This window comes from Castor canadensis, chromosome 19, assembly GCF_047511655.1.
Source record: "Castor canadensis chromosome 19, mCasCan1.hap1v2, whole genome shotgun sequence".
Taxonomy (NCBI): domain Eukaryota; kingdom Metazoa; phylum Chordata; class Mammalia; order Rodentia; family Castoridae; genus Castor; species Castor canadensis.
The window spans coordinates 4,943,371-4,970,239 of record NC_133404.1 but is presented as its reverse complement, the minus strand read 5'-3'; the positions used below and the strand labels follow the sequence as shown (position 1 = coordinate 4,970,239).

Below are 26,869 nucleotides of genomic sequence, written 5' to 3'. Positions count from 1 at the left end.
TACTCTGCTCCAGGGTCTCGGGGCTCTTGTCTTGGTCAAGGCCACTTACCCCAGTGGCCAAGTTGATCAAGAAGATGCCCCTCCAGTGACCAGTGGCTTTCCCTGGCTGGGTAGCTCCAGGGCGGAGAGGTTGGGGTGAGACTTGAAGAATCCATCCAGAGTGGGGGAGGGGAAGCTGGCCAGTAGGGGGCCTCGCTCAGCAGCTAGCATGCACTGAGAGACAATAAATTGACAAACACTTAATCTCTCTGCAAATTGAAACAGAGCTGTAAATATCTGCTGCCTCCCAGCAGCTGAGTTATGAGTCTCGTTTATTAATCTCTTTAGTCCCAGGTGATGGATGGAGGAAGAGAATGGCCGCCTGAGATGCAGAGGGAGGGGGAGAGAAGGAGTGGGACAGGGGTCTGGGAACAGCTTTTCTGCAGAAGGGGTCAGAGGGAGAGGCCTGGGGGGTTGTGCCTCCTCCCTTTTATTCTCAGCCTCCTCGAAGGGTCCCATGAACTAAGCCTTCTACAAAGTGGACAGCCCTTGACGGTTTTCAATGCACTGCCATCCAACCTCAAGTATTCCTATCACTTAACAGTGAGGAGACAGGATCAGAGATATGGAATGATTTCTTCAAGGTCACACAGCTCTTGAATGGTGGAAACAGGACTGAAACCTGCTAGAGGTGCAGGGATGACAGCAGGGGTGATAACAACCTCGTGTGTGGGATGATAGCCTCATTTCTTCCTTTCTAGCTTTCTCCCCTCCCTTTCTCCCTTCTATCCTGAAATGCTTGGTAAGCACTCTGTGTGTGTGTGTGTGTGTGTGTGTGTGTGTGTGTGTGTCTGTTGGAACTGGAGGAGGAAAAGGACAGGGAAGGGAGGGACAGGAAGAGAAGGGACAGGTTCTCAGTTGGCTGGGGACTGCTGCATGCTCACAGCATTTATTTTTGGAACCCTTTCCCTAGTGCCAGCACACAAGGGGACTGCGCTGGTTAGTGCCCTGAGAAGACCTCTTGCCTGGGGGAGTGGGGCCTGGCAAGGCAACCGTGTGGATAATGGGTGTTTGTGAGTGTGGATGAACATAGGCGAAAGGTGGGCCTATGAACTGGGTTCCTGTAATAACGACTGAGTGAGAACAGACCAGCCAGGCAAACTGGGACCACGGACATTGGGCAGGGGAGTCAGGGACTATGGAGACTGAAGTGCTGTGGCAGTGGACATTTCAGGAAGGTGGCTGGTGGCTTGTTGGGGTGGCTTTAAGGGGTCTTAGTCAATGAGGTGGGTGCTAGATTGCTTTGTTTTCTTGGTTTGTCTCCCACTCTCTGTTCCTCCCATATTTTCCCAGTCTTTTGTTGTTCCAAAGGATCTAGGTCCCCAGGAGGGGCTCTCCTCTCAGGTCTGGGTGACCTGCCTCTCTTGTTGGGCTGGGGCCTGAGCTCCTGGTCTCCATGAGGCCTGCCTGCTCCTGCTCTCATGGCCGGCTTCAGACCCCCTGGGATTTGCCAGGTCCTCAGTCCAGCTGACAATTGTGCTGCTACTCATTGCCACTGGTGTGGGTATGTCCAGGGGAAGCTCAGGTCGCTTCTCTGGTGACTACTGTCAGTGGTGGCAGAGGGCTCTGAGGCCAGATTGGAGCCTCCTTAACCAAGGTTGGGGCTTGGGGCCTGGGCCTTGGGAGAAGGATCAAGGCTTCTGCCACAGTGCAAAGCCCAGGGGACCTGGGCACAGCTGCTCCAACATCCTCTGCTGACAGGCAGGACCTGGGGTCCAGAGAGGGGGAACAAGTGCAAGATCACTTCCATGAGTGCAGGGCACAGCATGGAACTGGACTGGGCAAAGGTATGTCCTGTGGCTATGAGGTACTGAGCCGGGCAGAGTACATGGTGGCCTCTACTGTGGGCAGGGCTAGAGCAGAGAGGTTTCCTTGCCAGGTGGGTGACCCCAGGCCAGGTTTGTTCACAGCAAATGGGGACGGTTGGTTATCTGCCAGGAAAGCACAAAGGCCTAGGCTCTCAAGTGCCTGCTACAAAGCCAGCCTCCCTTTCTGAACGCCCTGACCTGTGCCATTTGATCCTGAGGGGCAGGAGCAGGTAGGGCAGGGTGAGCAGCCCTACCTTGTTATAGATGGAAAAATCAAGGCACAGGGACACAGAGTGCGCCAAGCACCAAGGCAGATGCAGCCAAGGCACCTCTGCCTGTCTGAGAGGGACGGGGCCTGGGCTGCCCTTCCTTCTCCCACACTGTGTCACTCAGGAGAAGCTACAGCTCTCTGGCCTTCCTCTTGGCACCTGTGCAACTGCAGTCACCCTCTCACCTTTAGGAACGCAGGGGCAACTGGGGATGTCCACTTAGAGAGGGCTGGGGTGAAGGGAGAAATCCTTCTAGTCCACAGATGCAAGAAAAGAGAAGAAAGCAAAGCTTATGTTCAGAGTTGGGCAGGAGTGTTGGGGTGGGAAGGGGGAGGGCGGAGGGGGAAAGGCTTTCAAAGAGGGAATGAAAGAAATGAGTTATTCCAGTGTGGGGAGGTTGGAAAAACTCCACTGAATCTTTAAACAACCTTTGTCAATTATTCATCTTCTGGAATGAGGGCCCTCTGGTCTGCCACAAATCTCCTCTGAGCAAGGCAAAGGGAGGGAGGGCAATGAGAGAGAGAGAGAGAGAGAGAGAGAGAGAGAGAGAGAGAGAGAGAGAGATTGAGATTGAGAATATGAATCAGAAAGAAATGGGAACAACCAGAGAAAGACAGAAGAGGAGAGAGACAGAAACATAGGGAGAGGGTAGTGTGGTGCATGTGTGCACGTGTGTGTGTGTGTGTGTGTGTGTGTGTGTGGAGAGAGAGAGAGAGAGAGAGAGAGAGAGAGAGAGAGAGCAAGAGCGTATCTGGATATCTGGGCTGGAACAATACCAATACCAAATGCACACTTTTTTTTTTTTTTTTTTTTTGCAGTATTGGGGTTTGAACTCAGGGCCTACACCTTGAACCACTCCACCAGTCCTTTTTTGTGATGGGTTTTTCAAGATAGGGTCTCTTGAACTATTTGTCCAGGCTGACTTCCAACTGCGATCCTCCTGATCTCTACCTCCTGAGTAGCTAGGATTACAGGCATGAGCCACGGGTGTCAAATGCATACTTCTTGAATAGCCCCTGAGCACCACTGCCTGTTCATCCAAAGCATGTCATATCTCCTCAGGAAGCCTTCCTTCCCTCCTTCTCCTCTCTCTCCTTTCTCCTTTCTCGCCCTTTTTTTTCCTTTTCTGAGGGCTTTGCTAGGTGTCCCCAGCATGGCCCTTGCTTGTTTGACCCTCACGAATATTCACTTGTGTCTCTGTATCTTGCTAATCTTGGTGGCTGCTGCCTGCTGGGGAATTTTTAGCACCCAGGGCCCTAGGCCTCCTCTTCCTGACCCCTCCCACACTGCTGGATGCAGGGCTGGGCCCTCTGGAGGTCCAGAAGTCCTTGTTTCTTGACTGGTTGGAGAATGGGAACCCAGGAACACAGTAGGTATTCATGAGACTGTGAGTGGAACTGAGTCTCTCTGGAGACTGCACAGAGCCCCCTCGGCTCTCTTGCTATTGCCCTGGTGTGCAGTGTGAGGTAGGCTCAGGATGCCTAGGGTGGAAGGGAGAAGCTTGCATCATGGATGTTTAGAAAGTTGCCATGTTCGGGATGGCTTGGAACCCTCTGCTTCCAAAGAGGTATCTTGTGCTGCTCAGAAGGGAGACAACACTTCCCCTTAGCTCTGCCTGGGGTCCTTCCTAGGACCTCAGCAGTCTACCCAACATCCAAGCTATGTACCATCCTGGCAAACTTGAAAGGCCTGCATGAGAGCCAGGTGTCCAGGGACAGGAAGAAATGGCTGAGCTTCACGGGTTGCAGAGGGTGGAGGTGGGTGGGGGCTGTCAGGCTGTAGTTGAAGGGAGCGTCACCTCCACTCCCTCCTCTGTCCCCAAGGTGCTCCTTTCCCCAGAAAATGTGCAATTTTCTGTTAAGCCAAAGTAGGCTCTGGAGGGAGTCAGACACAAAATGGTTTTTGGGGCTCTGGGGAACACATACAAGACTAGACACAGAGGCGCTAGGGAGGTCAGGATGAGAGGCTCACAGCCAAGGCCATGGAACAGGGGTGGCAGAGGTCGGGGGAGGGCATCACTCTGGTTACTACACAACCACAACTGTATCACGGCACTCACTGCTTTACCTGCAGGCTCTGCTGCTGGCAATGACTCCTGACACATGCCCCAGAGTCACACACCTCGTGACTATGCTACCTAGATGTGTCCCAGCCTCCTCAAGTATCTTCTGCTGCTCCAACTCTGTCTACACACCAGGTTCTGTGCCATGACTCCATCCCGCAATTGCATCCTCTTGCAATGCAGTGTGGTATGACATTATTCTGTGGCTGGGCTCTATTGCTATGTATCCATGCTCCTGTGTGCCACGGCCATGTCTGATTGCCTGTCATGGTGCCTCTGCTTGCATGAGTTCATCCATTGCTATGTAATTTGTTTGGTTGCTATGGAACAGTGACCCATTGTGGCACAGCTACCCGTGATTGTCATGGAACTATACACTGTTGCTACCTGCCCACCTTCCATTGTAACTGGGCTCTCTTGGCCATGGGAATATGTACGCTGGGTCCTGCCCTGATCCTTCTGGGCCCTGGTCTGTGAGTGGGAGCTGGAGCCTGAGACTGGGGATCTAGAGCCCAGCTAGGGCAAGCACCAGTGGAGGGAATCTAGCATGGTAAATCCCAATGCAGGGTGGGGGGAGGGGAGAAGGGAGAGAGACAAGATATGATGATGAGTTGGGGAGAGCAAATCAGGGGTGGGAAGGTAAACAAAGGATGGAGACTAGACCCAAGGAACAGGAGGGGCCAGGATGTACCTGGAACAGACTGGGATGGGCATGGGTAAGGGGCAGGCCCACTGCCTCTGAACACTATGTGCCTGAGGGACCTGATGGTGCCAGATTGGCTGAGCACACAGACCTCTGTAGCCACCCAGTGTTTCCTTGGCTTGATGCTAGGCTGCATAGGGCCATGAAGTCAGGAAGTCTTGGGAAGGTGTGGTCTTCCCCTCTGGACCACCTACTGTCACCCTTAGTAAGATGAAGGGTGTATTTAGGTACGTTTAAAAGTTCCTTCTGATGCCCTCCTTGTCCAGCCAGAGGTTCTATTATGTTACCCAACAATAAGCATTTGCCAACACCTGTGTGGGACCAGACCTGGGTAAGGCTCCAGAACCCAGAGACGAGGAAGCCAGTGTGCACTTAGGTTCAAGGCTGGAGACTGGGTGCATGTAACCAAAGCAAACTAACAGTCAGTCCTGGTGGCCTTGCTAGATGTCCAGCAAGAGGGAAAGCAGAAAGACTAGGGAGCCCTCTTCTCTCTGGAACATGGCCCACAGGGGTGCTGGGGTGATGCCCAGGGTAGGCATGCTTGAATTATTCTCTATTAAAATCAAAATCACAGCATCTTTGACAGTCTGCTGGTAAGAGGCAACCTGAGTCGCCTTATTTCTGCTCAAACCTCCCAGAATCCTCTTTGCCCTTGGGCCACTTGCTTCCTCCCTTTCATTCGCAGTGGCTACTCTTGCTCAAAGACGGTTTATCCTAATGGCTGCCCTTGATTTCTCAGGTTAGTCCCTCTCCCTTGGTTTAATCCTTAATAGAAAGTCAAGACTAAGTGGTCCACTATGCATATGATCAGAACCTTCTTTTAAATATTTCAAAAAGTTGTTCAACTTGCCCATCCATCAGAGCCATCCTATATGGAAAGGCCCTTTTCTCATGTGCTCTGTTTTCCTCCCTCTTTCCCATTATATCATCCTCATCACATTTCATAAACACAATGAGATGCCAACCCAACCCTTTCCAATCCCTTTCTATGTCTCAGTCTCAGTCCCCCTGCAAAACAAATGCATAATGTTAAGTTATCTGTGTCTGTGTCTCTCAAATGATCCAGACCTTTTGACTTGCTGCTCTCAGCTCAGACCTTGATGCTTTTCCCAGCAGACTTCAAGCAAGGGAGTCCAGCCCTGCACAGCTCCAGCAGTAGGGCTGAGCACTGCTCCCTTCTGGTTATACTGTGTCTGCTTCCTAGGCAGCAGACATGAGAGGCTTGTCCAGCCAGGTGGCATTTAAGGCACCTGCTCCCAGAAGTGGTGTGATGCACGACTGAGGTCTCTCTTTTTCTGGGTGCATTAGGGGTATAATGGACTGAGGGCTGAGGCCTGGCTGGCTGACTGCCATCCTCTGAGTGTACAGGGCAGAAGACATTGCCCTGAGGGCTCTGCAAGTCTCTGGTGGTGGCCAGGGAGGAAAGCCTTCACTTTTCTTCTTCCTTCCTGACTGCCCCACCCAGCCTCCCCCCACCTTTTTTTTTTTTTTTACTTCCCTGGGGTTTTTTTTAGCATCCTCTTTCTCTCCTACAATGCCCTACTTAGAAGCACAAAAGGGAGGGTGGGTTTCCAGGGCCAAGGCTCTGGGGGTGGGGTGGCGGGAGTTGGTTAGCCACAGTTTCCCTTATCAGCCAGGACAGGATTGTTTCTTTATTTTCAATGCAATTTATGGCTGAGCTGGAGGCGGCTGCTGAGAGCTGTTTCCCTAAGGGGCAGAGGTGAGAGAAGGGCACTGTGGAAATACCCGAGAGCTATGGCTCAGACAGGGCAGTCCTGCTCCTGGGAGATGCGCTCTGTGGGGAGGTGTCTTGGGCGCACCCCTCAGATAATAGCCCTTCCTGTTCATCTGATGGCATGTGTTCCAGAAAGGTGCAGAAGTGCCAGGGGTAGATGAGGAGGCTGTTGGTGGAGAGGGGCAGGTCCTCAGAGGAAGAGGACTTGGGCTTCCTATGAGGCTTGTGACCTTGGCTGGGGCCTTTTCTTAGGATCCTCTGGAGCAGCGTTCCCCATGGGATCCGCTGTGGAAGAAGGGAGGAGGCCCATATGAAGTTAGCCATGGCAATGACTGGGGTGATACCTCTGCTGGGGACTATGGTTATCTTTCAGCTCTTTGCACAGAGGGGCAGAGACTCAGCAGTGACCCTATGATCAAGGGCTCCTATGATCAAGGACATAGACTGTGTCCAAAAGTGATGTCCTCTTTTCTCTGAACCCCCTTGTAAGTTTCTTAGAGGGCTTCTCACAGCTCAGATAACATATTCTGAGGGGCTTTGTGTTGGCGACGACTTGAATAAATGGGACCCTGGCTTACAAGTGTCATAGGGGTTTGTTTCAAAAGAAATCACATGACGGTTCCATTCAAAAGACAGGAAGCATAAAAGGAAGAGTCCACACCTTCCACCAGCTTGTCCTTGGGGAAACTCACATATGGAGTGTGCCTAACGAGCAGGGCACTTGCTACCTAAGGAGTGAACCAGTCCCACGCATGACCCTATGAACGTACCAGCCCCCAACCCTAGAGAGGGCCACTCACTGTATCATGGGAGATTTCTGGCACCTGAGACTCCTCCTCTGCTTCCTGAGAGGTGGATGGGCTGGAGTTCGTTGTAGAGTTCACAGTGGTCCTGGACCAGGACTCGCGGATGGTACCCAGCTTTTCATCTAGGATCTTGGGGTCCAGGGTGGGCAGAACCTTGCTGTTGTTTGGAGTCAAGAAGTTTTCTGGTCTCTAAGAAAAGATGCAGAGAGACTTTGGACAGGCCATTTCTCAGTGCCTGTCTACACCTCTGGGCTTATGACTCAGGAGGTCCTGCACGCCTGGCCTCTGTGTACTTCCTGCTACCTGCCCTTGCTCCCTGGGCCCCCGCCATACGGTCTTGTGGCTCCACCAGGCCACTTTTTTCCCTGCATCAGGGCCTTTGCATCTGACGCTCTCTACCTGGAGGGCCTCCTGGATCTCTTTACACAGGTGTCACCCGCTCATCATTCAGGTCTTAGCCCAGACACAATCTTCTCCAAGAAGCCCTGCACTTTGAGGTAGAAGCTCCCCATTTTATCTAAAGTAACCCCACTTCCAGTATATTCTTTATTCAGTGACTCATTTTACTGTTTTTGTAGTATATAGTCTATCAGAAAACTAACCTTCAAAAAAGTAAGTTTACTTGTTAACTGCCTCCCTCTCTCAATGCCTCCCATCTCTCTTACTAAGATGCAAGAGTTCCATGTAAGCAAGGACACTATTCATCCCCCGTGTCCAGCCCATTGTAGGTACTCAATAAATATTGTGTGCTCAATACATAGGCCACCCATGACCCCCATGGTGGGTCATGTAATAACAGTGTAGTAATAACAGTTTCTAAAGTCCCCAATTGTTTGACACCCTTTGCTGTGTAGACTTGTTTCCTGTTTAATCTCCATCGTCCCCCAGTCATACCCCCTTTACACAGAGAGTCTTTTCTCTGTTCACTCTGATGGGCCTCTTTCACCTTTTATTTCCCTTTCTCCTCCTGGACATGACTATCAGTCTCATCTCTGCTCGTGGAAATCAGGCAGCCTTTGGGGCCTCAGCGCACACTTGCTTGCCATTTTTCTGGATTCTTCCACCCAGCAGTTGGCTACCTGTGCTTTCACATTGCTCTTGAATTCCACTCTTCTTGCTTTGTTTTCCTGATAAAACTTTAAGTTCTTTGACCTTAGGGATATGTCTGTGTTCCTTTTGGGGGAGAGGTCACTGTAAAACTTGTCAGAAATCTGAAGCAAGTTCTAAAATCTGCCCATTGTACAAACAATCATATAGTGTCAGGGTTTGTAGGACCTAAGGGGGACCCCGTCCTATCCAATCCCAGCTGGTGGAATTCTCTCTTGGCTGCACAGCAGACACATGATTCCACTGCCTAGAGTGTTGTGCTAGAAGCAAATAGGGCAGTGGGCACAGTGCCAAGCAGGACAGATGTGCTCAGGGTGTGAGGTGCCGCAGTGTCTGGCCTGAATATCCAGAGAGAATGAGCGCAGGTGGCCCTCTCTAGGTGGGTGCCCTGTATGTGAGAATGCACACATACCAACTAGATGAATTGAGACAGGGATTATTCACTTTACTACTGAGATCCTCTAAATGATTCCTTTGTGTGCTATAAAATTTGGTGTGCAGAAAAACATTAACATGAAGCCTTTTAGGCTTGTGTCACTAGACACAAAAATACAGAATCATCCAGTTCGTTCCAGGTTTCAATTCTTTCCCCCTTGAATGAGTGCAAAAACAAAGTTCCAAAGAGAAAGCAGCTATAAAAAGACTCTTGGAGGGGCTGGGATGTACCTTGGTGGTACAGCGCTTGCCTAGCATGCACGAGGCCCTGGGTTCGATCCCAGCATCAAAAAAGAAACAAGACAAAAAAAAAAAAAAAGACTCTTGGAATGGAAAGACGGATGCACTGGGTGGCCCTGAGGCTGACTTTGGCAGGCCACCTATTACATGTCCTGGCCGAGGCATCTGAGCTTGTTTTGTCCACAAACAATCAGGGCCGGCTGTCTCTCCTACCTGCTCCTCTTGATAGCAATGGTCAAGATTCATTTAGAGACTTCCCAATGGCACAGAACCTTTTATTTCATGTATGTATCCAGTGCGGCATCTGAGTCAGACGGTTTGGGGTTTTCTGGTCATCTGTGTGTTTTGGATAGGAAAAAGTACCACATCTTTCTCCTGCTCAAGATTTCAGAACACCAGATTGGCTGCAGTGGAACAACTTCCAAATGTATCTTGGATGGATGGATGGAAGAATGAAGGAAATAACTAGCCAGGACAAAGACCACCTCCCCATTGACCAGGTGGCCCTTGGGGCTTGAGTGAGATGCTGATTCAGGACCTGTAAAGACATTTCTCCTCATTTCCAGGCAGAAAGCCAATCTCAATGCCCTGGATTTCATAGACTGCCATCTAATCCAGTTAGAGGAGGAAGTAGAAGTAATGAAATCAGGGAGGTCCCCAGAGGTGCCCCCATCATTACTGAGAGCAGGGACAATTGCTGAGGGAGTCCCCTCCCCCACGGCCTGTTTCCCTGACATCCACTCTGTGTGGCACCAGTACCAGCTGGGTCAGCTGTGACCCAGACTTGACATTCACTGAGCCCCTGGCCAGAACTCAGGTACTCATCAGGTTTGTGTTGGTGGAACACAGAGATAAATTTAAAATGAAACCAATCCTCTCTCTAGACCAGCACATTCAACCCTTCAGTCTCTGGTGGGCAAGGAACTGTCCTGAGGAAGGGCTAAAGAAACACAGAGTGGGAAGGACTGGGCTGCTGGAGAATGGGAGAGGGTGAAACCCCGGAGATGAACTTCCGGCCTCACCTTGCACTGCTCTCCCTCTTTTTTCCAGGCGGGATGGCAGCTGCTGGCCCACACCACAAGTCTGTTTGCTTTACTGTTTGGCAGGCCCTGCCCTGCCTGCTGGGGCAGCTTGGGGCTGACAAGTGGCCCCTCACTTTGTACCTCCGTGGTTGCAGCACATCCTGCTTCATTAGGGCCGTAATCGGAGACTGACTTTGAAAGCTCAAAGCGATGCAAGGCCATGTGCTAGCTCAGACTCAGCGCCAGCCCACTGCCCCTCGTGCTGTTGCACCTGCCCACACCACGGTGGAGAGGTGCCCCTTCCTCCTGCCTTCTAGTCCTATTGCCAGCAGAGCCGGGTCTGATGGGACAGAGCAGGCCAATAGCATTCCAGGCTTGCAGCTTCTTAGGTCACCTGTTTCTCCCCTACCCCCAACATGCTCTGCCTCCCTCCTACCTCCTGCGTCCCCTAGATCCCTAATCATGCAAAATGCAACAGCTCCTGCCTGCCCTGGCAATTACAGGGTAGCCAGGCTGCAGCTGCTGTCCTTGGTGCTGAAAGTGCCGCCTTCTGGCCGCCCCGCCTCTCGCCCCGCCCTGAGCCTTCTTGCCGGAGAGCACATGCTCTTAATTCAATTAGCTGGCCCTGAACCCTCCCCAGGGAGCCTGGAGCGGAAACTGACAAATTCTGTTTAACAAAGACATTTGTCCCCCGCCCTGCTGGCTTTGGGCGCTGCTCTCCTGTATCCCGCTCATTAGGTATCTAACAAAGTGCGTCCCAAGAAATCTGCTTCCAATCGCTAGTAATTCAGGAGGCCTGATGCAATTTTCTCCCTGATAAGGGTGTCTCGCCTGCTGGCAAGCCCCGTAATGAGCCCTGTGCAGTGGTTCCCTGATCAGTCACTGCTTTGTCATTTCCTGTGGCCACAGTTGCAGGTTCTTATCTCTTCAGCTGTTGGCAAGGCTCAGACAACAGGCCTCTTCAAGAGGGCTTGCTGCCTCCCCTGCATACTGCAAGCCTCATTTATGACATCCTGCATGGTCTTGCATCTGTGGTAGGTATGAAGCTCTGAGTCTGTCTTCCAGCCAAAAAAGGCCCATGAATTAATACTGGATCACAGTTTATTTCCTGGAAAATGGTGTCAGAGGATTAATCCAAAAACAAGTTGTAGGATCGGGGAAGAGAGCCACTGATAAAGATTTATGAAAACTCTGTCAGTAGTTTTAGGATTATAGAGAGCCCTGTCTGTGGCTCAGTGAATGGGCTGTGGGTTCAGTCTTACTAGCCTAAAACCTGCTTTCTGTGTTTCATTCTCTTCCCTTGGGCTCCTTCTATTTACATCCAGAAAGGCCTTTATGGCATATAAGTAAGACCACATCCCCTCACTACTACTCAATGATCTTTCTGAGCTTCCCATCACTTTTATTTTTGGCAGTTCTGGGGTTTGAACTCAGGGCCTCATGCTTGTTAGATAGGCGCTTTACCACTTGAGCCATTCCGCCAGCCCCCATCACTTTCTGGCAAAGTCCCAGCCCTGTATCCTGGCACCTAGATCCTCCACAATCTAGTCCCCAAATCTCCAGTCTCAGTGTTCACCTTTGTCCTCAAATGTCCCAAGGGCCTCAGGCACTCATACTTCTATGTCTTTGCGCATTCTGGTCCCTGATATGCCTTTGCCTTTCAACTTTATATTTTTGGTGTGTGTGGGGAGGTGCGGGGGCGGGGGCAGGCACTCTACTACTTGAGCCACACCTCCTAGTCTTTTTGCTTTTAGTTTGTTTTTTGGATAGGGGCTTGCACTTTTGCCTGGTCTGGCTTCAGACCTTGATTCTCTTCCTTTCACCTCTCAAATAGCTGGTATTACAGGTATGCATTATACTCTCATCTCTACCTCCTGAGTAGCTGGGATCACAGGCATACACCACTACACCTGGTAGCCTTGTCAATTTCTAAGCCACTATATGAGGCAGAGCTTAAACTATGACTTTTGGTGACACTTCCCCTGACCTTTGCATGCCCAGTACGCTTGCCTCAGCTAGGACCCTCCTTACCAAGTGGTGATAGTGTGTTGAAGTGCTTTATTGGTAGGCACAGTGAGAGATATAAGAAAGATTAATAAACTTACACAGAAATGACCTTGGCTGGGCCACAGATACACCCAGTTTGGCTGAAGGAAAGTCTAGGTTAGGGTGGTCTGTCTTTGAGATAAGGAGAATCCCAAAGGCCAGCTCCCATTTTCTGAGAAGTGTGGTCTGAAAGCTTCTGCCCTATCTCTCTTCCTCCCCTCTCCCATCTTCAATCCACCAACTATGCATCAGGCTTATGAAGAGAGAAGAGCAGGAGAAGGCCCAAGCATCCAGTTCCCTCATCCATCCCTGCATCCTGACCTAGTGCACTCCATCTCTTGCAAAGAGTCACAGGCTCATGTTCCCAAGGCAACACATGGTCCTGCAGTGTTTGCAATGAGTCTGCCTCAAGCCTCCTGAATTCTAGAGATTGGAAGCAGCCTGATTTTGGCCCATCTCTCTCCCAGGGAGCTCCCAGGCCGGGAAGCAGGTCTTCCTCTCTCCATCTCCTCCGCAGCCCCCAGCTCAGGTCAGGTTACACTGGGAGCTTCAGCAAATCTGACGTCGAGAAATAATTATCTGTCTCTTTCCCCTTTCTTCATTCTCTGAAAAATTGCCATGAGACCAAATATGGTGCTGGCAACATTTACCTTAAGCACTTGACAAGGCCTCCTGATGTCCCTATGGATGTGAAGCTGGTGGAGCAGCTGTCATGAGGGGAGGGCGCTGAGTGATAGATTAGTGGGGCTCCAGCATTTCCCCTCCTCTAGAGCCTGGCCTCATCCCTGAAGAGTTCAGTCTGCTTGTCAGCAACTTGGGTGAATTGTACTAAGAACTCCTTCACTGAGCGATTGAAGGACACTGTGCTGGGCACTGACACATGTTCTCTCATTCAATACCCATGACATTCCTGGCTGGTTGGGATTCCGACCCCTTTTATGGACAAAGAAAGTGAAGCTCAGAACGCCAGGATGAAGTGGAAGATCCAGGATCCAAGCTCAGATCTGAGATGTGCACTGTGTCTGACACAGCACTTTAAGTGTCCTGACCATATCTCAGGTGACCTGGAGCTCAGGGAGGGATACAGGTGGGACTTTGAGTATGTTGTATGATAAAATCAGGGTCAGGAGTGCCTCAGACCTAGAAGATGGACTGAAATGGAAAAGGTGAACCACCACAGGGATAATTTAGTATGTCTAAGTTCCAAGCACAGTGGCAGAGGTTCCAGATGAGGGTGTGCTGCCTTTCTAACTGGACTTCCAGTTCAGTGGACCTGGAAGTGGGTAAGGACTCTATAAAACTAATAAGGTACTCAGGCTGCACCAAATGGGGGAATGTGCTTAGAGAGAGGGATTGATGGTCCTGTTCTGCCCATCCGTGCTGATCAGGGAACGTTGTCAAGAGGAGAAAACCAGGAGGATGAGAATCAGAAACTAAATGTGAGAAAGAGATGTCAACCTCACAAAGACAAGTATCGTGTGCTTTCTATTACTTGTGGAGGCTAGGGAAAAAAAGAAACCCAAGGTCATGAAAGGGGACTACTAAGGAGTTGGAAGAAGATGGGGATGAGAGAGAGGTAAAAAAGAGGGGGTGAAGATGATCAAAGTACATTATATGCATATATGCAAATGTCATAAAGAAACAAATTAACATATGCTAATAAAAAAAAGCAAAGAGGAAGGAGAGTTGGTTCAGCTTGGGGAAGACATAAGAAGTTTGTAGCTGGGCATGGTAGTTTGTGCCTGTAATCCTAGCACTCAGGAGGCTGAGGCAGGAGGATTAAGAGTTTGAGGCCAGCCTGGGCTACATAGTGAGACCTGTCTATGCAAACATCAGCAGGGATGACAAGGGTGCTGACCTCCCTGGGGATGGACTCAGGAAGGAGAAGGTGGGCCAGTGGGAAGAAATCATACAGAGACAGAAGGAAGAGGTTTACAAGGGAGCTGATACAGGCTGAGAGAACTTTCTGGAAGTTAATGAATTTCCTGTCATGAGACATGAGCAAGTAGAGTCTACAGGACTCTGTGGATATATTTTGGAAGGAGAGGGGTACACAGGAGAAGTAATGATAGCCAAGAGACCATGGAAATCAACACTGTCCTCAAAGTAAATAGCACCACTGGGAGGGGTTCAGGGATTGTGAAAAGCAGGTAAAGTCTTGTAAGGTGGGAAGAGGAGCCCTGCCCCTACACGGTGCATGCATGACCCAAGGGTGTCCCCCAGGCTGGCCCTGGGTAAGCCCAGGCTGTCTTTTTCCACACTAACCTGTCCCCAGCTTCCTTTGGGTTGGGTGGGAAGATCTCCAGACTAGACCTAAAACCTGAACAGGCTTCTGTCCTCTGTCTCCTGCAATGTGACGTGGGACAGTGAGGAGACAGGAAAGGTAGGGGCTTTAAGAGTAGAAGGGAAGACAGTTGGGGATGCTGGGAGATGCTGAGAGGACAGGTGTCTCTTTCTCTGGACCCATCATCATCCTACAGTGGTGTTTTCAGAGCTGGAGTGTTGTGGGAACAGAATAGAATTTCTAGAGGACAGAACCAGCTGGGGAGGCCATTATGTGACTGTGGACACTGGCTCTGCAGGCCACTGTGTTTGGCGAGGAAGTGGTGGCAGGTTTCTGTTGAGATTTCTCACAGGACCATTCCAGAGCCATCATGTGTAGCTTCTAAAAAATCATAAAAATTCATCAAAAACCTGAATGACTCTCAGGAGGTAGATGCAGGAGGACCATGAGTTTGAGATCATCATGGGATACATAGGGAGACCTTATCTCCAACAACCGAAAACAACCAAACAAAAAAGCCAACATGACTGTGCCTGTCGCCTACTGTCCCCATCTACTTGTCTCCACTCTGGGCTGGTCTTCAGAGAGACCTTTGTAACCGAAGCGCTAGGAGCCCATTTTCATGGCCTCAAAGACTTCTTACTCTTCCCATCCAGAGAAAGGAAGAGGGGGAGGGTAAGACCAGACTATGGCAGTCACCCCATCCCTCAAAGGGGCAACAGGGCCACCGTCTCCTCTCTTCAATGCACCTCCTTGTGCCACCCCAAGGAAGCCAGTGAATTTCACGTTTTTCCCAGGAAAGGGGTGGCTACCCGCCTGAGAGCCTCACCTCTATCTGTGCCCCCATATCCCTATTGGGACAGACACTGAATCCCAAATCAAAATCCCAAGAGGTGCTGAGCACCTCACTGACCACATAGACGTATTCCACCTTGCTCACATTGGGGTGTGTTTCCAGGCAGGCATAGGATGGACCCAGTGGGCACTACTGTGTGCATGTCAGGTTCCAAACCACCTGAGTCATCTGGGGAGAGCTGGTCAGTGTGGGCCACACTTCAAAGAGATGGACTATGTGCTGGAGGGTAGCCAGGATGCTGTGAGAACTTGAAGCCAGATCATTAAGAAGAGGCAGGCTGCTGAGCCTGGAGAAGAGGAGCATCTCTAGGGACCATGTCTGGGCTCTTCAAAGAAAAGAGGCCAAGATCAGAGGGGGAGAGAGGAGAGCAGAGGTTGGTCTGTGCGTATGTATATGGAGTAGCCACAGCCTCATGGACTCTACGTGCCTAAAGGACCTCCGAGGCCAACCCCACTGACTGCAATGAAGAGAATTTTTCTGTTACTATCTGTGCAAATGTACTTACTACTCTATTATACACTCTACTCCAGCTTACGGCAGAATGTTGTAAGTGGCAAATGCCCATTGAGAAGTCCCACCTAGGTGAAAATGAACCCCTTACCCACAAACCACTTTTAATCACAATATACCAAACCACAGACCAAGTCCAGTCCGCAGGCTCTGTTAGTTGGTCGGCCTGCAAAAGTGCCTGTTTCATGTTATATTTGCACAGGAGGCTCCCTGGGGATGCACTGCAGCCTCAGAGACCAAGCCAGGAGCCCAGGAGCAAAGGGAGGTCCCAGAGGCAGGTGGGGCTCCATGGGAGGGGAGTGTTTCACTACTCAGTGTCAGCCACTGAGCCGTGGAGGGGATGCTGCTGGAGATAGTGGGCTTCTGGTCATGACAGAGCAGGGGGAGAGATTGGAATAAACCCTTGGGGTGGATGTGAATGATGACGTTCCTGTGCAGGGTGGGCTGTTGAGACCAACCCTGGTAGTCTCTATTTGGAAATCCACCATGGTCTTGTCCCCCAAGCTCTGAGGATGTGAGAGGCTGGGCTCACCAAAACATCCAATAAACCAGGATAGCCTGTGTTGAAACTCCTGGACCTGAAGAGTCATGGGACACTCACTGTGTCTTCAGGCGCTTGCATTGTTTCTGAAGCACTGCCTGTCTGTAGCCTGCCTGATCGTGTGCAAGAGGTTGTCCTATAATGGAGCTGGTCAACCATGTTCACCTTCCCTGCTAAGAACACAAGCTTTATGGAGGGAGGGACTTTTTTCCCTTGGTCTTGTTCAGTGTAATATTCCTAAAACCCAGAACATTATTGCTCCATAGCAAGTGAGGCATAAATGTTTGCAGTTGTGTGCACTGATGATTTATAGTGAAGGTGGCGGGGAAGGGGGGCTTTAGGGTTACCTGTGGTGCCTGCCACCTCAGTACTCTCCCCTTTGCAGTCAGTGGGGTTGGCCTCGGAGGTCCTTTAGGCACCCCTTGGTGAAGACAACGCCAAAAGAGCTGACACGCTACCAGAGAGCCAAGCCCAAGCCTGATGAAGGTGACCTTGAGGCACATGGACTCCACGTCCACTGTCCCCACTACCCATTTCAGACCACAAGGGCAGGCAAAATTCTTGCATTGCACAGTATAGTGGCTGGAGTGTAGGGATTCCTCATCAAATATGCATAGCTTGAAAGAATAAATGGGAGCGTCTTATGGCTGCAAGGACTGCATGGTGAGTCCACCCCCAACAGTTCGTCATTCTCAGTCCCCTACTTTATTCCTCAACATTCCAGGATCAATGTGAGTCAGTTCACGGACAATTTTCCTAGGGTAACCAAGGAACAGTTAAGCTACGAAGAGATTTAGCTTCTGGGTGTGCCAGTGTGGGTGTGAAAATGTGTGTCAGTTTATCCATGTGTGTGAGTATGTACTCAGGTATTAAATGCATGCACCTGCAGGTATGTGAGTGCATATGTGACCGTCCCTGGGTCAACATTCCAATGGGACCGAGTGAGTGCATGGACATGTGTAGAGCCCCTGTGTATGAATTCTTGGTTGCTGGATCAAATTTCTGCTAGTACTATTTTCCTGGTACACACCCAATCTTGGTCTCTTTTCTTTTCCTTTCTTCTTGGAAATCCATTACTAAAAGGCTTTCTACCCGCCTCCAGGGGGAGAGGGGGCTGCGGGAAGGGGGAAGCTAAAATCACAAGACCTAGATCAAAACACTCAGCAGCTAAATGAATTCGGCGGCGTTTTCCTGCATGACTTGGAGGGATAATTTAGTGAGGCCGCCAGCTGGAAGGAAAGGGATTAATTCTGCACTTAGCACAGCTACAGTGAATAATTCATCACTGGAGACCTTTGTGCCCAGCCCCTGGGCAACTGGGAAAGTGTCCTGCCCACCTGCCTGTTGCCTGCCTGGGTCTACCAGTCCCCTGGTTAGGGGCACTGGATGCTCCTTTCAGTGGCAGGATGCATGTGCCCCAGTGCGGGGGCAGGAGGAAGAGTGAACTGAAGAAGGGGCTGGAAGTGACCTCTGGCAGACCCTACAACTCTGGGACCACCCCTGGAAGGCTGATCTCCTATCTGGGAAATGTGACATTTTTCTCCAAGGATCCTAAGTCCCCTTTCTTGGAGTCATCATCTTTTTCTGTGACTTCCCCTGCAGGGTGTTCTTGTTCCTGCTCCTGCTTTGGCAGTAGGGGGCTGTCATGGAGTACCTAACAAGCTCTCTCTCACCCAGGTATTAGGGGAATCTTGGGAGGATAATGCTGAATATTCAAAGCATTGGGTGAGGATGTGAGGGCGATCTGGCTGCAACATCTGTCACCCCTTTGATCTCTAGGGTTGATTCGGCTGATCTGGCTGGCTAGGCGGGTGTCCCCTTCCTCCCTCACCCCTCCATGTGTGTCCCTCCTGAAGCTGCAAGCTCTGCCAAAGAGGACGACCACCCTCGATAGAGGAGGACTGTTCTTCAGTCAAGGGTAGCTGTGCTCCCCTGCTAGAACCTCCCAACAAGCTCTCATGGCATTGGTGAGAGAGAGGCCTGTGGGGAGATCCTTTGGGCTGGTACCTCACAAGCTGTACCCCTGTGCCCTGCACCATGGGGCTTCCTGTGTTCTTCATGGGTAAGGCCACAGGGCCAAGTACTATCCCAGAGCTGGCGGCTATGTGGCCTGGCATGGGCAGCTGACAGGAGTGGGTCAGCCCAGACGTCAGCTCCTGGACATTTCCTGACTTCATGGTGAAATTGCCCACATCCAAACACCAGAGGGGCAAATGGGAAAAATTCCAGCAGGTGCCTGCCAGATGCATGGGAGCCCAATGGCCAGGGTCCAAGCTGAACTCTGAGCCCAGGTGTAGATGGCTAGAGAACAGCAGCCCATCCTTCAGGAAGGGCTCAGCCTTTCCACTTGGACCAACCCTGCTGTGGTAGGCAGGCACCCGAAATGGGTCCGCAAGATCTCATACCCTAATCCTCAGAACACATAATACAGCACTCTTGTGATTCTGTTGGGTAATGTGACACAGCTGACCTTTTTTGTTGTTGTTGTTTTGTGATGGGGTTTTTTTTTGAAATAGGGTCTCACAAACTCTTTGCCCAGGCTGATTTTGAACCATGATCCTCCTGATCTCTGCCTCATGAGTAGCTAGGATTACACAGCTGACCTTAAGATAGGGAGATTATAAAAAAAAAAAAAAAAAAAGATAGGGAGATTATTCAGCTAACCAGACCTCATCACACCAGCCCCTTCTTTAATTCAAATTTTTTTGATAGTTCTGGGATTTGAACTCACAGTCTCCAGTGTACTAGGCAAGTACCCTGCCACTTGAGCCACACGTCTAGCCCTATCTGCTTTAGTTATTTTTCAGCTAGGGTCTTGCATTTTTTGCTCAAGGCTGGCCTCAGACTGTGATCCTCCTACTTCTGCCTCCCCAGCAGCTGGGATTACAGATGTACAATACCACACCTGACCTCATCAGCACCTTTAAAAGCATGGAACTTTCTCCGGCTGCTGACAGAAGAGGAAATCAGAATTTCAAAGTGTGAAGGGATTGGCTATGCCTGTTGGTATCATGGTGAAGTGGTCTGTGGTGAGAAGGAATGTGGGTGGGCCTCAGGAGTGGAGAGCACCCAGGCAGACAGTCAGCAAGGATTCCGGGATGTCGGCCCTCACTGCAGGGAGCTGGATCCTTCTATCCACACCCTGAATGAGCTTAGGATGAGATTCTTGCCCAGAGCCTTGGGAAAGGAATGTAACTCTGCCCAACATCTTGATTTCAGTCATACTGTGTCAACTACCTACCTACAGAGTGTTGGCTGGGAGATGGATGTTGTTTTAAGTCGCTAAGTTTGTGATGCAGCAAAAGAGATCTGACATCCTAGTAGACTACAACTGTAACTCCAGGCTTGGTTTGGGCTGGGTAAGAGACAGACACCTGGGTCTACATAGCCCTCTACTCTCAGCCCTCCTCTTCCTAATCAGTGTTCTCCCTGGTTTTCTGGAGCATCAAATCACCCTAGGTCACTTCCATCCAGAGCAGCGGTCCCCTCCTTCCTGAAGTCCCTGGCCCCAGGCCCTGAAGGCCAGCAACTGTGAAGGAGGTTGGACCACCTGAGGGTGACAGAGCAGGGAAGTGTCTGCCACTCTGTCCAGCCTTACCTCGGAGGAGAGCAGCTGGAAGGAAAGGTCTACCGTCGGGGCCTCACCACTTATAGTTTTCAGGTTGGTGTCCTGGGGAGAGGAAGGAGGCAGTCAGACCATACTGGCCAAGGCCATGTCAGGTCTCTACTGTACCCACTGTTCTGGATTCTCCAGGAAGGTAGGGGTTGGGGGCTGTGTCCAGGAGAGTGGGAGGGAGGCAGGAGCTGGCCTTCTGTCTGGACTTCTCAACTTCTCCTGGTAGAGCAGAAGCTCCTGTTTTATGAGTCTGTTATGTCAGGATGGCCAGAAATGTTTTAGGGGAAATAGAGGCATAGAAATGGAGAATAATACTTATTCTAAGTGCTTTTTGTATTTCCTGCAAAAATCTCACAGCAACCCTTGGAGAAAAGTACTATGACTATGTGCCCATTTTACAGACAAGGAAACTCGGGTGTTGAGACCTTAAGCAATTTTCCACAGTTGTGTAAGCTGGCAAGTGGTGGAATCAGAACTTGGATGAAGACAATCTGGTTGTAGAGCCTGAGAGCCTAAGTGTTATTATTATTTTTTTTTTTTTTGTGGTACTGTGGTTTGAACTCAGGGTCTTAAACTTGCTAGGCAGGTGCTCTACCGCTTGAGCCACACTGTTCCTTTTTTTTTTTTTTTTTGAGACAGGGTCTTGCATCCCAAGTGTGGGGATTACAGTGTGTACTGCCATGTCACCCACCTCTAATATGGTGTTTCCATCTTAGAGGCCCAGAGAGGGTAGGTAATTTTCTCCAGGTTCCATGGAGAGGACAGGGGAAAATAGGATTTGAACCTACGTCTGTCACTGTCCCTGGGGGCCCCCTGTGCAAGTCCCCAGGGGCCATCTCTCTGGTTTGGTTTTTCAGTCCCAGGGGCAAGATTGGTCTTTGGTGACCTGAGGGGTCGGCTTTCCTGGCGGGGGTCCTGGCAGAGGCTATTGAAGAAGCCATATTGTCCTTTGATATGTCAGGGCAAAGATGAGGTGGGACAGATGGGGGACTCATCTGGGGCAGAGACTCACAGTGATGGGGAGCCGCTCCACGTGCAGTCCATTCAAGCCTTTCCCTGTCAGCATCTTGCGGTACAAACGACTCTTTAGCGGCAACACAGAGACACCCAGGGGCTGGCCAAGGGTCCAAGGCTCACTGCCTTTCACTGTGGGGGAAAGACAAGCTGGAGCTCCAGATAAAGACACCCAGTTTCTCAGATACCAGCTTCTGGGCCCTATGTGAGCTCTATCTCTAGATATGGGTTCCCACTGCCCACCTGCTTCCCTTGGCTTTTTCCTGCACACACCCCAACTCTAAACAGATTCTGCATCTTTGGGTATTTATATGGATTGCCCTGGCAGCTTTGACTGATCCAGACTGTGGCAGTGAGACTGGATCAGCTGATCTCTGAATTGTGTCTCCCCAACTCCTCCTTGTGCACTCAGGGGGTTATAAACTCTTGAGGACTCCCCTTCCCTCCTCACCGATATGTGTGATGAAAACACCTGATGCTAGTGTGAGCATAGGCCCATGCGTCCTGGCCTGTGCAACGCCATGGACAAAGATCCCAGCTAGATCCTCCTCTACTTGTCTGCCTGCACTGGGAGGCTGCCTGGCACCTGGGAGCCCTTAGCCCATCCCTACAGGAGGTAGAAGCAGGATGGTTCAAACACCCCTCAAATGAATCTCTCGAAGTGTGGCTCCCTGGTATGGCCACCCTGGCATGGCACTGGGGCACTTACTTGAGGGGGAGGAATAGAATTGTAGCACCAGGGCTGTGTCTTCTGAGAAGTTGGTGGCTCCATCTCGGCCTTGGAAGAGGAAAGACTGATTCCACCAGGGCTGCTCTGGGGGTCCCCCCAGCTTGGACAGCTGAAAGGAGAGGATAGGAACAGTATGAGGTTACAGTTTCTCCCAAATCAAGATATGTGGTTTTGTGTGACTATACACCTGCCACAAATGATTGTCACAATTATAAAAGCAACACACACTGTTGAATACATTTTAGAAAATACAAAAGAGTGACTCCTTTTCACTCTTTAAAACTGTGTTTCCTCTACTAAAAACTCTACTAAAAACTGTGTTTCTTTTCTAGTTTTTCCCCATGCATATTTTATATATAATTGTCATTTTATCATTCTGCCTTTTCCATTTACCATACCATCAAAAGCTAAACTATCCAGAGTGACAAGAAACTCATTACTCATGAGTTTAGTAAGTTCAAGGTATCCTGTGTGTCCAAGTGCCTTGGTTTTTTTTTTTTTTTTTTTTTTTTGTGGCACTGGGGCTTGAATTCAAGGCCTTCACCTTGAGCCACTCCACCAGCCCTATTTTTATTAAGGATTTTTGAGATAGGGTTTCACGAAGTATTTGCCTGGGCTGGCTTCGAGCCAAGATCCTCCTGATCTCTGCCTCCTGAATAGCTAGGATTACAGGCGTGAGCCACCAGTGCCCGACCCTTCTGTGTTTTCCACAACACGGCACTGAAGGCCCTTTGCCCCATACCTCTGTATCTCAAGTTATTTTACTGCAAATACTTCAAAAATTGGTGAATTAAAGGACATACATACATATTTGACTCACTTTGGTGAGCTGTTTTCCTAAAGTGTTGCACAATATTCACAGCCATGGAGGGTGGTGCCATTAGTGTGAAATTGGACATGATCTCCACCCTTGTCACCAGCCCCTCACTGCCCACTACAGGTTCCCCAGCCCCTTGCAGAAGGCCATGACAGGAATTCAGACTCTGGAGTGGTTGGTGTGGGCCATCAGGCACATGGGTGACTTGATGGCATACTAAGCCAGCTGGGGCTTTAGTCAAAGAAACAAAGAAACAAAGTATTATCTAATGCTCAAATAAAGGGGCTACATGAGACATTCTGTGAGTGGTCAGAAAACTGTCTTCAAGCAAGCAGAAGCAGAGGAAGTATCCAAAGGAAGATTCAGCTGGGTGAAGGAGGGAAAGGGGTCTTTTGGGTAGGAAAATGGCACAAGCAACAAAACGTGGAGGTGGTACCATCAAGCTTGGCATGTGTGGAGGACTCTTGGGATGAGGAGGGACCGGGTGAGGCCCGGCATCCACAGAGGATGGAAGGTGGGGGATGGGAGATGGGGTGTCAGCCTGTAGCTCCCAGCAGTCAGCCCTGTGTGGTCCCAGCATGAGGAGGGGCTGCAGGTCACCAGCACAGACTGGTGACTACCTTGCCTCTGCCCCTGTCAGGAGCTGTCAGCAACAGTGACAGCAGCTCCCACCTCCTGTTCCCCTGCGGGGATCAGTCATGGCTTGAAAAGGTCAGCACAAATGTACCACGGGCTCCAGGAATTATTGATGCAAGGTGGAGGAGCATCAGTAGGGGCTCACTCCCCACGGGGGCAGGGCCCTGATGCTTGTTGTACTAATACGCCAGTTCTGGTCCTCCCAGCCTGAGACTCAAGTTGTATATTCCCGTCCTCAGGGAGTTGGGTGGTGGAAGCTATAGGGCTGGGTGTCCTGAATACTGGGACAGTGACTGTGGTGATAGGACACGCATGGTGAAACCTGCTCCTCTGGTTCTGCTGAGCTTAGTGGGATCTTTCAGGATGAACCCCAAACCAAGTCCGTCCCAGAGCCACCCCTTCTCCTGGTAGCCTGGACCAGTTGCCAGGCGTTGGGGTACTCAGGGAGGGCCTGTGTCTCAGTCCCCTTCTGCCATCCTGGGAGGGGGTGAAGTTGATGGATGTGAGCTGTCTGCTCTGGGATCTCTTAAGGTGTCTAAAAGGAGTCCACAGAGTGGATGCCTGCCCCAAAATGGACAGTGCCTTCCCCAGGGTAGCCTCCCAGGAAAGGCCCTGCATACCTAGAACTGGGGATGGAGGACCAGCCCCACACCCCTTGTGTGTACACGTACATGCATGTAGAACTCAAAGTTAAATAACCTGCAGTCTGCAGTCAGGGTCCCCGGGAAGGTGCTAGTGGCTGATGTAGAAAGGCCATGGTGGGCTGGGAATTAAGGGATGTGATTAATCCTCAGCTGTGATCTTCAGAAAAGTCATTAACTGCAGATCACTGAGGCAGACCTGCCTTCCCTGGGGACAGGGACCTCATTCCATCAACCACAGCCCCTCCTCCTGGCTCCCCTGGGCCCACCCTCACCCACACCCACACCTTCTGCTGCCTGCGCCCGGCCAGGCATAGTGGGGGCCATGCTGGGAAGAGTAGCTTCTGGCAGCTGAGGTGGGGTCTCCAGGGAGTTAGGACTCCTTGGCTCTGGGCCTGGGTGTACCTCAACCTTGCTGAGACCTTCAGCAAGTTCCTTCCTCTCTCTGGGACCTGGTTTCTCATTATCCAAGGGGAAAATGCCACGCGCTACAGCCAGTTGGGAGGTAGAGGAAGAAATGAATACTTTACTACTAAGGTCAAAGTTCAATTCAACTGAATTCAGCAAACGTTGCCTGTTGCCTGGGTGGCTTCTCTATGACAGACATGTGCGGGATGTTACAGGGAACATGGGGGAGCCAGACCCTGCCCCACCTAGAACTCACCATCTGCCAGGGGAGCAGGGCACACACACACACCCAGGATCCCAGCAGAAGCCTGAGCAAGTTGTGGTGGTGGCAGCTGGGATGACAGAGGAGAAAAGCCACATCCTTGAGAAGGGGCAGGGAGGACATGGCAGCAGTAAGGAGGAGCAAGGCCATTCCAGGCTGAGAGGACAGCAGAGGGGACAACTGGAGACAGAGGACAGCGTGGATGTGGGCAGCAGCAGGTCCTCCACGGGACTGGGGAATGCCTGTGTGACTTGGAGTAATGAGCCAGGGGGCTGGAGGAGGCCTCATGGACCTGGCTAAGGGGGGTCTTCATCTTGTTGGTGATAGAGATGAGGGGTCCTAGGGAAGGACCTAATGCGGGAAGGGGGTGCTCTGCCTTTTTCTCAGAGGAGGAATGGGAGGGGTTGGAGTGGGGCTGCAATGGCCCAGGCAAGTGAGGAGTCCCCATTAGGGGGCCCATGAGGACTTGGGGAGACTGGCTGTGGGGCTGAGACAGGAGGAGGAGGAGATGGTGGTGGGCACAGAGGCTTTTTTCACCCGTTTGTGTTGCAGTTGGTGCTCCACCCCAGCTCTGCAGGAGGCCAGTGCAATGGGAGCAGTCTGTTGGGTCCAGCTGGCTTCATCCAGTCAGATGTCCACCTACCCCTTACCTCATCAGAGCCCGGGTTTTGTCATCCTCACAAGGCCACTGCCAGCTTGCTCCTTCCAACCACTCCCCTCCCTGCCTCTCAGCTAACAGACTGCGGGTAGTCCAGGTGGCTTCCTCCCTACACTTGCCAGCATTGTTTACCGGAGAGCCACTCCCTCCTCAGTGATTGGCTCAGGGAAGTTCATGTGACCCAATGCTGGCCAATGAGAAGAGAAGGGAGGTCTGCTGAGGGTTTGGTGGGTGGGGTTGGTTTCTAGTTTCTCATAAGAACCACACTTAGGAGGCTGCTCTCTTCCACTGGCCTTTTGTGGTATCTGGAGAGGGTAACTGGGACGTTTTGTCCTCAAAGCTATCAGGTAGCTGAGGATGGCAATTTCAGGGTATTATATACTTCATCTTTGAGGACAACCAATTTTAGCAGCATCCTGTGTTGGGACTTCTTGCAATGCGTGGCAATATATATCCTTAGTGTTTAGGTCCATCTGAGTTGGAGCTTTATCCAGATTGCCTTTAAATTCTCCTAACAGCCCCACAAGGCAGAAATAAGTAGGACAGGAGGAATCGAGCAGCTAGATAATGATTACATAGCTAGTCAGCCACAGAGCTGGAGTCAAACTCAGCTGTGCTGGACCCTCCAGCCTCTGCCCACCATGCTTTGTTTGGTATGGTGGCAACTGGTGGAAATTACAACACCCCATGATGTCAGAGAGGATAGTCCCTAGAAATTTCCTAGTCCAGTCCCCCTCCCTTCACCCGTAGAGATGAGAAGAGTAAAGTTCAGAGGGTACAGGGATGGGACTGGAAGAGCTCTGAGCCCTGGGCTGCTGGCTGCTGCCCTTCCCCGCGCAACTCCTCCCTTATAGCACCTGTCCCTGTTCTCTATTGCTGGCGCTGGGCTCCTCTGTGCAGGCTGCCAGCCAGATCTCAACCCAACCAGGCTATCACATTGCTAGGTGACCTTCAGCAAGTGTACTGCCACTGCCAGACCACTGATCTTGAGCCTCACATATGGAAAAGCCATCCCGGAGGGGAGAGTCTCTGTATTGAGGGGCACCTCCCCCACTCAGACCAGTTAGGCAGCAGAGGCAGCCAGAGAGGGCCCAGAATGGGAAGGGGCTCTCTCATTAAAGCAGGCAGTGCCTCCCGCCCCTCGGGACAGCCTGCTGATTGGTTCATAATTTTCTGGGCAAATGCAGGACCATGTGTGGGATGACTCTGGGGAAATCAGGCTGAGGATTGGTTTGGGTTTGAAGCTTCTGTCCCTAGGGTCCCCCTCTATCCCACCCCTCCATCACTCTTGCCTGTATCTGAAACTTCTTCAAATGTCTTTGCCTTTAAATGAAGGCTGGGGCTCCAAAGGAATATCTTGGTCTAGTTTTGCAGTGCCAGACATGAGAATTGGTGGGCAAACAGCACGAAGCACTTCTAAGAGTCCCCCTGTCCTCCAAGACTCCTAGGAATGGTGGAACCATTGTGGAGAGCAAGCTTCCACTGAAATACAGGCCACAGGAAGAGATTGAGCTGGCCGTTCCTCTGGATCCAGCCACGATCTGTATACCCTGCCCCAGCACACTCAGGCACACTGCCTTTTGCTTACCCCCGCATGCACCATGTTCTGGGAATCTATACCTTG

The 26,869-nt window shown here is 51.0% G+C and overlaps 1 protein-coding gene across 1 annotated transcript in view; it reads right to left on the bottom strand.

Annotated features, from left to right (window-relative positions):
* Ccdc33 (coiled-coil domain containing 33) overlaps positions 1–26,869 on the bottom strand; it is a 102,407-nt gene that overhangs the window by 27,003 nt on the left and 48,535 nt on the right. The window contains 4 exon segments of the mRNA XM_020165653.2: positions 7,417–7,611; positions 20,062–20,133; positions 21,092–21,225; positions 21,803–21,932. Of these exon segments, the coding sequence (XP_020021242.2) occupies positions 7,417–7,611; positions 20,062–20,133; positions 21,092–21,225; positions 21,803–21,932 (531 nt within the window).